Here is a 12,408-nt window from a genome sequence, read left to right as displayed (position 1 = left end):
TCCACCACCACCACCCTGCTCTTCCCCGGCGCCCTTTCTTCAATAACGAATCATGGCAATCACCACCGTCGCCGACGCGAAGCAACCGTAGCTCCTCCGCAGCCATTGGCGCCCCAGACGGCGGAGTCCCCTTCTTCCCACGAACTGGCACTGCCACCGATGAAAAGATGGTTGTTGCACGACTGCTTGGTAAAGATAGGGATGTCATGCACCAACGAGGTCTACGACCACGTCTTCAAGAGGAAGGCGACGGTGCTGCGCTCGCCGATCTCCGTGCGGTGCTGCCGCAAGCTAACAGTGGCAGGGTCGGCGTGCCACAAGGAGCTGGTGCCCTTCTTGGTGTCGTCGTCGAATTTGCCGGCCGAGGTGAGCGCACTTTAAGCTAACAGCAATTGAGAGAGAGTTTGGAATTTCTGCGCTGCCACTATGCTGGCTCTTAGTATGCATCTCCCTCAATTATTTGATGGAGAGGAGGTGTCTTAGTTATATTTCCTATGTATGGGAGCCATTACTTCAGTCTCCCATGAAAATAATAATAAAAATATATTAAAAAAATAAATAGATTTAATTTAATATGAATTTAATAATATACATTGTCTCCTATGTACGTACTAAGTTAGAGTCTGAAATCTGTATAATTTGCCAAAGATTATATAGTTAATAAAAGCATATATTTGTTATTTAATTACCGACTACCATAGAGAGTAAAATGAAGCAATGTTTGCAAATTTAATTTTTGAACGTTAATATTTTATATATTTAATTTTAATATATATATATATATATATATATATATTTCAAGAAATGAAGATGAAAATGACAATGATGGAACTGAATATGATGCTGAGGGCCCATTTTTTTTTTTTTGAATAATTTAATTACTTTAAATTTTATTCTTTCACTTTCAATAATATTTTATTTTCTGTAAATTTTTTTTAAATGGGCTGATTAATTTATTATTTAATATTAAAAATTTATTTGGTTTGAATAGTTGGAGAAGGGCAATGAGGGAAGAGTTGGCTCAAAGAAATGCAGACAAATTGGAAATCAACTTCTTGAACTTTTTTTTTTTTTTGTTTATTTTTAAGTTCTTGATATGTTGGAACCTATATTCTGTTGTGTTAAATGAAATTAATTCATTAGTTATTTATTATAAATAGTTTTTATAGACAACAGTTTAATTTTTTTGTGAATTGTGATGAACATGTATCTAGCTAGTTTTCTTTTGGGACAAAAAAATTACATTCATCCTTAAGTAATGATTTTTTAGGGATAAATCAATATGATTTAGAGATAGGACATATATGTTCGGAGACAAAATATTTTTCTCTAAAATAATATCTTTTTGGGTCTTATGATACTTTGGTCTCTAAATGAAAATATTTAGGGACGAATAATTGTCCACAATAGGAATGAAATATATTACACTTGAGGACAGTGGTTAAACATGCCAATTATGTTTGGGGATGAAACTCGTAAGTCCTGAAAACTATTCAAGGACGAACAAGTTTGGAGTCGTTCGTAAATGAATGAATATATATATATTTTTTTTGGAGACAAGAAAATAGTATTTAGGACGACAGGGGTGCACATTTAGGGACAAAAATATTTGTTCCTAAATGTAATCTTTTGGGGATAAAGAGCCATTTTCGTCCCTAAACATTTAATCTTTTAGGGACAAAACATAGTCTCTAGGGACAACACATGCATATTGGGGGACGAAAATAGATGTCTCAGAATGTTAAGTTATAGGGATGAATGATTATTTTGTCCCTGAAGACTTTATCTTTTGGGATGAAAATTTATGTTTGTCGCAAAATATCATTAGGGAGTCACCTTTAGAGACAACTTGGAGATGGAAAAATAAAATGTTCCTAAAGTAATTTAGGGACGCAAATAACTTAGTTAGGGACAAAATGTTTCGTCTTAAAACATTACTTTTGTTGTAGTGGTAAAAAATCAAATACTTGACGATAAAAAAAATTATAGAAAATAAATCCATTGGAAAAAAAGATGAAAAAAAAACTAAATGCATGAAAGAATACCTATCAAGGGATAGTTTTCAACTGGCAATGGTAATAAAATAAAATAAAAAACCTTAATGTGTCTGAAACACCCCCACTTTTTTTTTTTTAATCAATAAATGATAAATTATTTTGACCAAATGGATATGTACAGAAACTTTGGGCATACCCGAGAGGAAGGAAGCCAAATAAGATTTCTATCAAAAGTCTATCACTATTACATCAAACCTGGGCATTCCTAGGGGCAATAAGCCATCAAACCAAAACCAAAAATTTACTATATACCATAATTCAATCAAGAAGGGAAATAAAATACCTTAGAACTCAAGTCATCACCATAAAGAATGTCATGAGATGATGGATATCCACTCCAGAAGGAATCAAGGTGTAGCACCCTCCAACGACAAGCCGTAAGACGATGAACAGCAACAAGATTCCCAAATAATCAACAACTTAGCCCTGGAACACCATCAACAAGAAAGAAGATCGATGCAAAGATGAAGAAAAACACACAACCACCTCCATAAGGTTAACCATGTTGATACCTGAAGACCAAATTGCCACTTGGACACTCGAACCAACACCAGCACAAACCTTAACAGAGGTTCAAATCACCTTCCGTAGAGAATCAACTCGAAACCTTGCTAAAGAATACCATCCCATCACAAAAGCTGCATCATAACGTATCTCATTCCATCTTTAGAAGGTGCACCAAAAGAAATCAATCAAAAGCCTGGGTAAGCCACCAGAGAGAACTCCAAGATGATATCTCAAGAACCCAAGAATCTCCGAACCTCAGAATAGTCCGAAAAGCATTGGGAGAAAATGAGAGTAAAAGCTCTCAAACTTAAGCAACAATCCTCAACTTAGGCCGAGTACACAATCCACAATCAGAAGGAAGACCAAGACCAGCTGAAGATTAGCAACTCGATCACCTCTAAGAAAAAATCCTGATGAAACCCGAGACCAAGTAGCCGCTTGGGAACTCAAATCATCACCAGCGCAAACCATAACAGAGGATCAATCCACCTTCTAAAGAGAATCATAACATGAAGCCTTGATGAAGAAACCATCCCAACATAAAGACTGCATCACAACATGCAACCTCAAACCAACTCTAAAAGAATCAATAGAAAAACAATCAACAGCCAGGAAAAGCCATCAAAGAGAACTCCAAGAGGATATCTCAAGAGCTTAAGAGACTCCAACAACCTCAAAATAATCCAAAACCTGATGAGAGAAGGGAAGATAAAGAAAACAACCTCTCTTGCAATGAGGTCATCTAGTGTACCCTCAAGAGAACATTCTCCAAAATACTTTCGGTCACATACTGGTAACCATTAAAGATTTAATGATCATACATCTTAAATTCAAGAACACTATCATTAAAATTATTCAAACCAACCACAACATCAATAAGACATACCCAAATCATTTAAATGACAACAACACCGTTACATCCAAATAAATCGACCATACCTCCAACTTGATAATCATACACTAAAACCATGTGCTAGGGCCACAAAATTCTAAGACCATAACACCCTTACGAAAAAGCATTCCATGTAAGTTTTTTCCTTTTTTAAAAAAAAGTTACTATAGCAAGATTCTCTAGACTGAGGACTAGCTGAATGGTCATTACTCAATGAACAATTGCAAGTATACATTTAAATCTAATTTGGGTTTAGAAAACAATAATCCGTATGTGAAAAGTGGGTTTTTTTTTTTTTGACTAAAAGAGGGCGGCACCTCCATTTATTTATTAATAAACCCTCACTTTTAACGGAAGAATACCGTGGTTACAAGTTAAAACCAACCAACCAAATTAGGACAAACAAAATTAAACATAACTAACAAAGGAGATAAAAACATAAAAACAACCAAAAACAAAACGAAATTCTAGAGATGAACTAATGATGAACGGTAGACCCCCCTATCCATCCGAAGGATACTTTTCAGATAAATTGGTAGAAGGTGTTGTTCTTCGTAAATTACATTGTTTTTCATTTCACCTTTTTTAGTAAGAAAATCAGTCGCACTATTGTCTTCCCTATATTGATGCATTACCATGACATTCACTCCTTCTAACTCTGCCACGAGTTCCTCCCAAAATTCCCAAAGATGCCACAAAGTACATCTACCTTTCCGAAACCAATCAACTACTATTCGCGAGTCATAATGCAAACATTTACACAAGCGAATTCCTTCCCTGATTACTTTTAATTCCACATTATTATTCGTACCATTGCCAAAATAATTTGAAAAAATCACTTTTACCATACCATGACAATCCCGAATAATTCCTCCACCTCTTGAAGTACCCAGATTGCCCCTACAACTCCCATCACAATTAAGTTTTATCCACCATACTGGAGGTTTAACCAATGAAATAATTTTTCCAGACCTATCACAAACTCCCTGATGCTTAATTTGAAACTCATTCAAGATCTTAATGTCCGACTTCTTCAATTTTTGAAAAGAAATGGTGCTCTCAGCAATAAAATTAATCCAGAATCGAACACTTCTCCACATCTGATTTGCACTTTGATAAACTATTTCCATTCTCGCTTTACATCTTCGATTCCAGAGGCACCACATAATCAAACATGGAATTAGCCCGATTAAAATACCTTTAATAGACGATTTTTTTTACATAGTGGAACCAATTTGCCATTTTATTTTTCCAAGGAAGAGATCATTAGAAAGGAATCCTCAATGTCACACTAACCGGTAGCGAAACTTATGAAGAGTGGGTTATTCAAACCTAACCCATTAAGATAACAAATCAGAGTTTTTTCCTGTTTTATTATTAAAAAGAAATAAAATATAAAATAATACTCTTATTGGGAAAATTTTTCTCAAACTGATGCTCACGTAATCTCGTAGTTTCATGCTGCGAGATTTAAAAGCCCAGCCAATAAGAAGCTGACGCATGGCACGGTTGCAGAGAAAATCTCACAGCATGAAGCTGCGAGATTTAAAGCCTCAAACCAACAAGGTGGTGACATATGACACTGAGCAAATCTCGCAGGTTAGTCCTGCGAGATTTACGGCTATAATAACTATCATTTTTTATAAATTTAAATTTAAATAATAAACATTCCCTTTTAATAAATTTAATCATAACTTTCCCATATAAATATAATTTAAATTTAAACTTAAATTTAAATTTTAAAATTTTAAATATATAATTTTAAAAAAAAGATTTACATAAAAGAAATTATTGATTATAAATAAGTATTTTGTCATAAAAATTTGGATAAAATCCAAAAAAAAAAAAATTCAAAATATGATTCTAACCCCTGAATTTACAAAAGAATACTAAAAAATTTCTTATAATTTAATTTTATTGAAGAAATGAATATTTTGTTAGTTAACTATTAAATGCATGTGGAATAACAAAATTTGTCCTTAATAAAATGATATTTTAAAATGACATTAATTTAGTAAATAATATATATATATATATATATGATTGATATAATGATTAAAGTCAAATAAGTGGATTAGAGACCGAACAAAAATTTTGAATTGACTGCTTTGATGCTTTGGGCCAACTAATTATATAAGTATGACAAAATAATTTGTATTATTTCAAAATTTTCTAAAAATATAATTGGAAAAAAATAAATTTCTCAATAAGTTATAAAAATGCCTAGTAATTATAATGCTGCAAAATGTTTATTGGATGTAATATTTAAAATTAACAATTAAACATTTTGCAAGACAAATTTAAATTTATTATTTAAATTTAAATTTAAATTTGTAAAAAGGGAAAGTTATAATTAAATTTAAATTATAACTTTAAAAAAATTAAATTTAATTAAATTTTAAATTTATAAGAGAAAGTTATATTTTAACAATTAAACAATAGTTATATTTTAAATTTAAGTTTATAAAATTTATAAACTTAAATTTTATATTTTAAATTATAATTAAATTTAAATAAAACACATTGTTAATTTTAAATATTGCATCCAATAAATATTTTGCAGCATTATAATTACTAGGCATTTTTATAACTTATTGAAAATTAACAATGTGTTTAACTGTTAAATTTATAAGAGAAATTTTATAAGGGAAGTTGTTAAAATATATATTTGAAATTTAAAAATTTAAATTTAAGTTTAAATTTAAATTTAACTCTAAATTATATGTATAAGGGAAAGTTATGATTAAATTTATTAAAAGAGAATGTGTTTAATTGTTTAAATTTAAATTTAACTCTAAAATATATGCATGTGGACTATTGCATAAAAACAATTTTAATAGAAATTCAATTTACAACCCCCGAGCCATCAAGGATGAGACTGTTAAAAAATATTTGAAAATCGATTTTAAATATAATTAAAGCATGACATAATAATTTCTTGCATGTAGTGGTAAATCAAGTTAGAAATTTTTGAATGATGGAGGGGAAGAGAATATTATTATGAGATCTAACAAAACAAAGTACTAATTTATTAGAATTTAACTGAGAAATGATTAAAAATATACGAAAATTATCTTAAGATTTCCGCCACACGTCACGTTCCACTTCGATGCCCTCATTAAATCTCGCAGCTCCAAGCTGCGAGATTTGGTCTAGAGACACCACGCATCACCTGCCTGCTGTTTCTCTCGTTGCCACACGTCGAAGGTAGAGCGGCCCATGAGTTTAAATCTCACAGCATGAAGCTGTGAGATTACGTGAGCATTATTTTAGGAAAAATATTCCCGAGGTGTTATTTTATATTTTATTTCTTTTTAATAATAAAACGGGGAAAAACTCTAACAAATCAACCCAGCATCTGAACTTCAAACTGTCAACTTCCACACCGAAATTCCGAAATCACCCTCCAAATGGCACGACGTCTCATCTCCAAAACAGGATTGAAGGAAGGGGAAGCTTGTGCCGTTCTTGTCATTTCACAAATGAACACAGAAGAAAAGCTAACTGTCCTAAGAACAGAGGAAATAACTCCACCCAGGAAAAAAATAAAGGGAAAAATCGAAATATTTGGAATAATCTCCTAAGGCACGGATGGCCATAAATTTATCAAAGAAAATGAAGCAAATCTCAACCAATCATCTGATATGCCCAAAAGAACACAGTACATTCTCTATACCCAGGAGAGATCTCTGTGCCTATTTGTTCGAATAACCCAAAATTTGGGAGTCCATGGTAGTTCTAAGCTTTCAAGCGGTGGGGTTTCCAGCACCCAATGGTCCTCATCAATGCCAAAACTGTTCGGTGCTTCGAAGAAGACAGAGCGGCGGAATTAGAGTCGGTAATACTAATATCCGGTGCGGAATAGCGGAGCCGTCGGGGGAGCCAGCGCCGGTGGGGCAGAAGACGCAGTACAGAGACGGGGTGTTTGAGAGGGCGTTCATGACTCTGTTCGCTCGGAAGATGGAGAGGTTTGGGAAAGCAGGGGCTGATGATCAGAAGAAGAAGAAGAAGAAGAAGAAGAATGGATGGGGAAATTGGGGATGGTGGGATGAGTATGAGTACGAGAGTTTTGTTGAAGTGTCGAAGAGAGTGATGCAGGGGAGGTCTCGTTTGCAGCAGCAGCAAGTGGTGACGGAGGTCCTCTTGTCCATGCTTCCCCCTGGCGCTCCTGCTCAGGTCTCTCTCTCTCTCTCTCTCTACCAAAAAGCAATTGAAAAAAAAAAAAAAAAAAACCAACCTAATTATTAACATTAAGTATTTTTCACTTGTTGCATGTTTGGTTTTTCGTTTTTGTTGATTTAATTAAATTTTTTTGTCATCTATTATGAATTATTAAAAATTGATGGGTAAATATGGTGAAATGATATTAATTTTTTTTATTAAGATTTAGATTTTGGGTAGTAATATTTTAAGTTGTTAGAAAACTAATGCTAAAAAAGAGCTGTAAGTAGAGTTATGTTTGTGAACTATTTAATATTTGTGTGCTAATTATAATTTGTTACATATTACTGTCTCTTTATCTAAAAGCTTAAGCCGTTAAGTTGTGTGCCAATAATGTATATCAAGTTTTAACACTCTCCTACAGGTGCAGCTTGACAGCACATGAAAAAATAAACAGATGACAAATAACGCTACGATAGCCAACTCAGATATCATGTTAGATTACCACTTTACCTAAAAACTTAAACTATTATGGTGTGAACGAATAATATATATCAAACCTTAACACTTATAAAATACTAATATTTTTTTATATTATCAATTTATTATTCTATTAATAAGTTTCTTTAGAGTTCGATAGAATAGCTATCCATTAGAATAAGATGAGATATAGTTTAAATTTTGGAAATCAAAGGGATAGTTATTTCTTATCTATTTTTAATTATTTTATTCAACATGTAATAAAAAAGGAATAGACGCCATCATGATGAAATTTGAAAATAACTATTACTTATATATTCCTTATTATGAATTAATAAAATATTTTATATTATAATTACAAAATAATTTTTTATATAACTAATTGTAACTAATATATTAAAATTAATCTATTCTTAGGAATAAACATTTTGCAAATTAAATATGACCTAATTTCCTAGTGTACTTGCGAATGTTATTGTTTTAGCGCTCTAAATCACTGGCGCTGGTAAGATTAAAATCTAATCCTTTTTTCCTTTTTAATTTGATGAAGAGTGAAAAAAATTTTGGCTAAATCACTTAGACCCCATTTGAAATATAAAAAATTTTAGAAAAAGGAAAAGAAAAATATTAAGAAATTCACTTTTTTATGTTTGATTATCATAAGAAAGAAAATAAAAAATAATGTTTTAAATTAATAAATAAAATAATAATTTTAGACATTATTTACATTTAATTTTTCTTAATTTTAACCATATTAAAATAAATTTTTATTTTAAAAGTATTTGAAGTAGAGAAAAAAATATAATAAAAAATAAATTTCTTTCTACTTTTATTTCTTTTTATCAAGCAAAATGCTTGATCCAGACTAACCCCAATTGTTGCTGTTATTGATGTAGTTTAGAAAACTCTTTCCACCAACGAAGTGGGCTGCAGAATTCAATGCTGCACTAACAGTGCCTTTCTTCCACTGGTTAGTTGGGCCTTCAGAGGTAATTATATTTGCCACAAACATAATTTAGCCACAATGGTAATTAGGTATAATTTTGTTGAAATCTAATTACAACATGGTAGTTCTTGTGCTACATTTTCTTTTTCTTGTCATGAATGATTTGATTTCAGCATAAAAAAAAATAGTTTGTTGCATTCTTTATTTAATTTTTTTTTTCTTTTTGTGAATTATGCAAACTTCCAATCCTATTTTTTGGTCATATGAGTCTTTTGTGTATGACAGTGTAAGCTTGATATGTCTTGGTAAACACTAACTTGATCTCGAAAGTGATGTCTTGGTAAACGCTAACTCACTTCAAAAGTTTAAATCGTTAGCTCTTGACCCGTCCTTTGTATACGAATCACTCAACTCACTCATCCTTTATCTATTTTTAATCTATAACAACTTATAAGTAAAACTTTGTTGAGTTATGGCTCCCTTGAGTCCTCCTTATGCGGTGTTGAGAATTCCACTTGTGAGATTGTCCCACATTGGAAAATTAGAGTAGATTATGGGTGCTTATATACATGGTTGAGCGCAAAACCCAATAGATTTAAGCTTTTGGGTCAAATTGGTCTTCACCCATGTGTTTTAAGCCCACCCATAGGCTCCTCTAGTCCTAACATGCGGAACCTCTTTGTCTACTTAAATTAAGCCCAACTTCCTAGTGGGGAGGAGGGAGCATTAAGGGTTTGCTCCCTCGCGATATAGTATAATACATTTGAGTCAAGATGTAATGTAATTATATTATCATATGAGAGTATTTTAGGATTTTTCATATGAGGCTAAATGTACATTTATTGTAGTTAAGGGTTGACACCTAAGGAAGTTTTTGTTTGATGATAGTGAGGATGGTGCAGGGGCTCTGTGAACCTAGGTCTGTTCCCAAACCACGTAAATTCATGTGCATAACCTTTAGGGCGTGATTTTGCTACAAACTCTTAACGAACTCTCCCTCATTTGTGAGCTTCTAGCACACTTCCTCAAGCAGAGAAGTCATGTTTCCTTTAGGAGTAAACTCGATTCTCTAATAATTTTTAACAAAAACTCCACAACTTGTCAGTCTTGTTCATTCTTAGTGCATTTCACATGCCTTATAAATAAATACTCGCAAAAATTGATGAAGCTACTCTGCGGAGGGAAATCCCAACTTTTGCAATGCATCCAGCCCTCACTGTAGCTGATGAAACCACAGAACTATTTGAAGCACGCTGCGTAATATGATTTCGAACCTTGAAAATATTGTATTTACTGATATATGGTGTGTTTGTGATAACTGGTAGGTTGTGGAAGTTGAGGTAGATGGAGTGAAGCAAAGAAGTGGAGTGCATATAAAGAAATGCAGGTAGGCAGAGTGTTTATATATAAACTTTGAATTAGAACAAATGTTTCTATCAGATACTTTATCCTTCAAAAAATTTTGGATTTTTTTCCCCATAGTTTGAAATTTTCTAACGCTTTATTTCCTCGATCTATTTCTATCTCTTGATGCAGCATTGTCACTTTCATACTTCATTCTTGCAAATCTATGTACAGCATCAGTTGCCATTTATATCACTGCCCAAGTACTTATTTTTGTTTTTTTGTTTTGTTTCATTTATTTATTTTTTCATTTTTTGACAAATTTTTTCAATCAAGGTACCTGGAGAACAGTGGGTGTGTTGGAATGTGTGTGAACATGTGCAAAATTCCTACCCAAGATTTCTTCACAAATGAATTTGGGCTTCCTTTGACCATGATTCCAAGTATGTTCCCTTGTTCAATTACTTGTACATCACCCATCATTTGTGGCTGATAATATGTAAAATGGTATGTAGCAGTGGGTTGACTCTACAAGTTATTTCTCACATCTTATTTATATTCTAAAGTAGACTTGTTCGGATTAGAATGGGTGCCTCAAAATGAATCTAAGTCGGGTCGTTAATGATCCATTTTCCCCATTTAAGCATACCTACCTATTTAAGCATAAGTCAACCCAATTACCTGTTTAAAATTCGGGCCATTGTATGATCTTGCTTATGCCTTGGCGCAGATTTTGAGGATATGAGTTGTGACATGGTGTATGGCCAAGTGCCACCCAGGTTCGAGGAGGATCCAGTGTCCAAACAGCCTTGTCTTGCAGATGTTTGTAAGTTGAATGAAAACTTCTGGTGCATAGTTTGATGGACATTTTCCCTTTTGCTTTACTAACTATTACAGGATTACGTATGTGCAGGCTCCATGGCAAACCCTAGCTCCAGTATCTGCCCTAAACTACAAGCTTGAGAAGATCCCTGCTCAATATTCTTTTACAACATGACAAAGAGGCACAAATGTGATCGTTTTTTCCTTACCTACAGATTAATATTCCATGTCATCACGCCTGTACATATGACATACTATGCGAAAAATTTTGGAAAGTGAACTTCTAGGAAGTACTGTTAAAACTACACTGTCAATACCATTGGTTACATCCGTCTTTAGTTTGTTTGCATTGGTTAAGCATGGAGAATTGTCTTTGTACCTAATTAGTTTTGCTTTGAGAAATTGAGCAGATATTTCTTCCAAGTCATAAGAGAACAAGCCCTGTGCTCCCCCCGTCACAACCAAAATGACCGACTCTATTTGTATTTTTGTTTTGCTTTGTTTCGGGTTGTTTTTTCTTTTTCTTTTATTTTTTTTCATCAAGCCGATCCTTGATCGAACCATACGAGTGTTACATCTAAACTTGAAGCGTAGATATTCAAGTGTCGATGATACCTTATACATTATGTCTTCTTTCCAAACCGGTGATGGCGTGGTCAACTTTGTGCACAGGAGCTTATATTATTTTCCTAAGACAATTGGACGTGGGAAGCAGTGTTTTGGAAGTCACGAGTGGGATACTGGGACTGTCCTAACTTTATTAGGCGACCTTTCGAATATTATTTACTGAGGGTGAGATGATAAAGATATAGTTTTTGCATAGGTAAATGAGAATCAAATCTTCCAATGTCTCCAGACATGTGACTGATTCCTGTGTCGCCCAAACATATATATCTAAAAAGGGCAATATAGACAAGCTGAAAAAGCTTCTGAAGGATGAACGAAAACACTCTTCCTGTGTCAAATAGAAGCTTGCTTCTAAATTTATCAATGCGGAAATTGGGATAATATCATTTCTTATGTTGCAACTATTAAGCTGAAATGGAAACGGGGAAAATTGAAACTGATTAAATGGAAATGGAAAATTAAATGGTCTTGAAGAGGATGAGTTGTAGATGAAAATGAGTCGTGGAGCCTACTTTGATGCGCTGGAATGATAATGCCTGCATACTAAAATAACCCATTAAATATTTCAATTA

General features: G+C 33.1%; 1 protein-coding gene across 2 annotated transcripts; it reads left to right on the top strand.

The window, feature by feature from the left end:
• Positions 1-7,064: 7,064 nt before the first annotated feature.
• LOC131157393 (beta-carotene isomerase D27, chloroplastic) lies at positions 7,065-11,547 on the top strand. 2 transcript variants are annotated; one of them, XM_058111507.1, is made up of 6 exons: positions 7,065-7,632; positions 8,994-9,086; positions 10,369-10,430; positions 10,724-10,830; positions 11,118-11,213; positions 11,301-11,547. In XM_058111507.1, exons 1-6 carry the CDS (start codon positions 7,186-7,188, stop codon positions 11,348-11,350), a joined length of 855 nt encoding a protein of 284 aa, XP_057967490.1. In that variant the 5' UTR covers positions 7,065-7,185; the 3' UTR covers positions 11,351-11,547. The 2 variants fall into 2 exon arrangements, with proteins under 2 accessions (XP_057967490.1, XP_057967489.1); XM_058111506.1 differs by having other exon boundaries at positions 7,080-7,632; positions 10,580-10,830.
• The last annotated feature ends 861 nt before the right edge of the window (positions 11,548-12,408 follow it).

Source organism: Malania oleifera, chromosome 6 (genome assembly GCF_029873635.1).
Source record: "Malania oleifera isolate guangnan ecotype guangnan chromosome 6, ASM2987363v1, whole genome shotgun sequence".
Classification (NCBI taxonomy): domain Eukaryota; kingdom Viridiplantae; phylum Streptophyta; class Magnoliopsida; order Santalales; family Ximeniaceae; genus Malania; species Malania oleifera.
The sequence above is the reverse complement of the archived record's forward strand: the minus strand, read 5'-3'. Positions and strand labels throughout refer to the sequence as shown.

Excerpts from the sequence above, each read along its gene's own strand:
- LOC131157393 (XM_058111506.1), top strand. The coding sequence starts at position 7,186 with ATGGTAGTTCTAAGCTTTCAAGCGGTGGGGTTTCCAGCACCCAATGGT. Across the intron at positions 9,087-10,368 it reads GGTTAGTTGGGCCTTCAGAG|GTTGTGGAAGTTGAGGTAGA; the intron begins GTAATTATATTT and ends GATAACTGGTAG. Across the intron at positions 11,214-11,300 it reads GCCTTGTCTTGCAGATGTTT|GCTCCATGGCAAACCCTAGC; the intron begins GTAAGTTGAATG and ends ACGTATGTGCAG.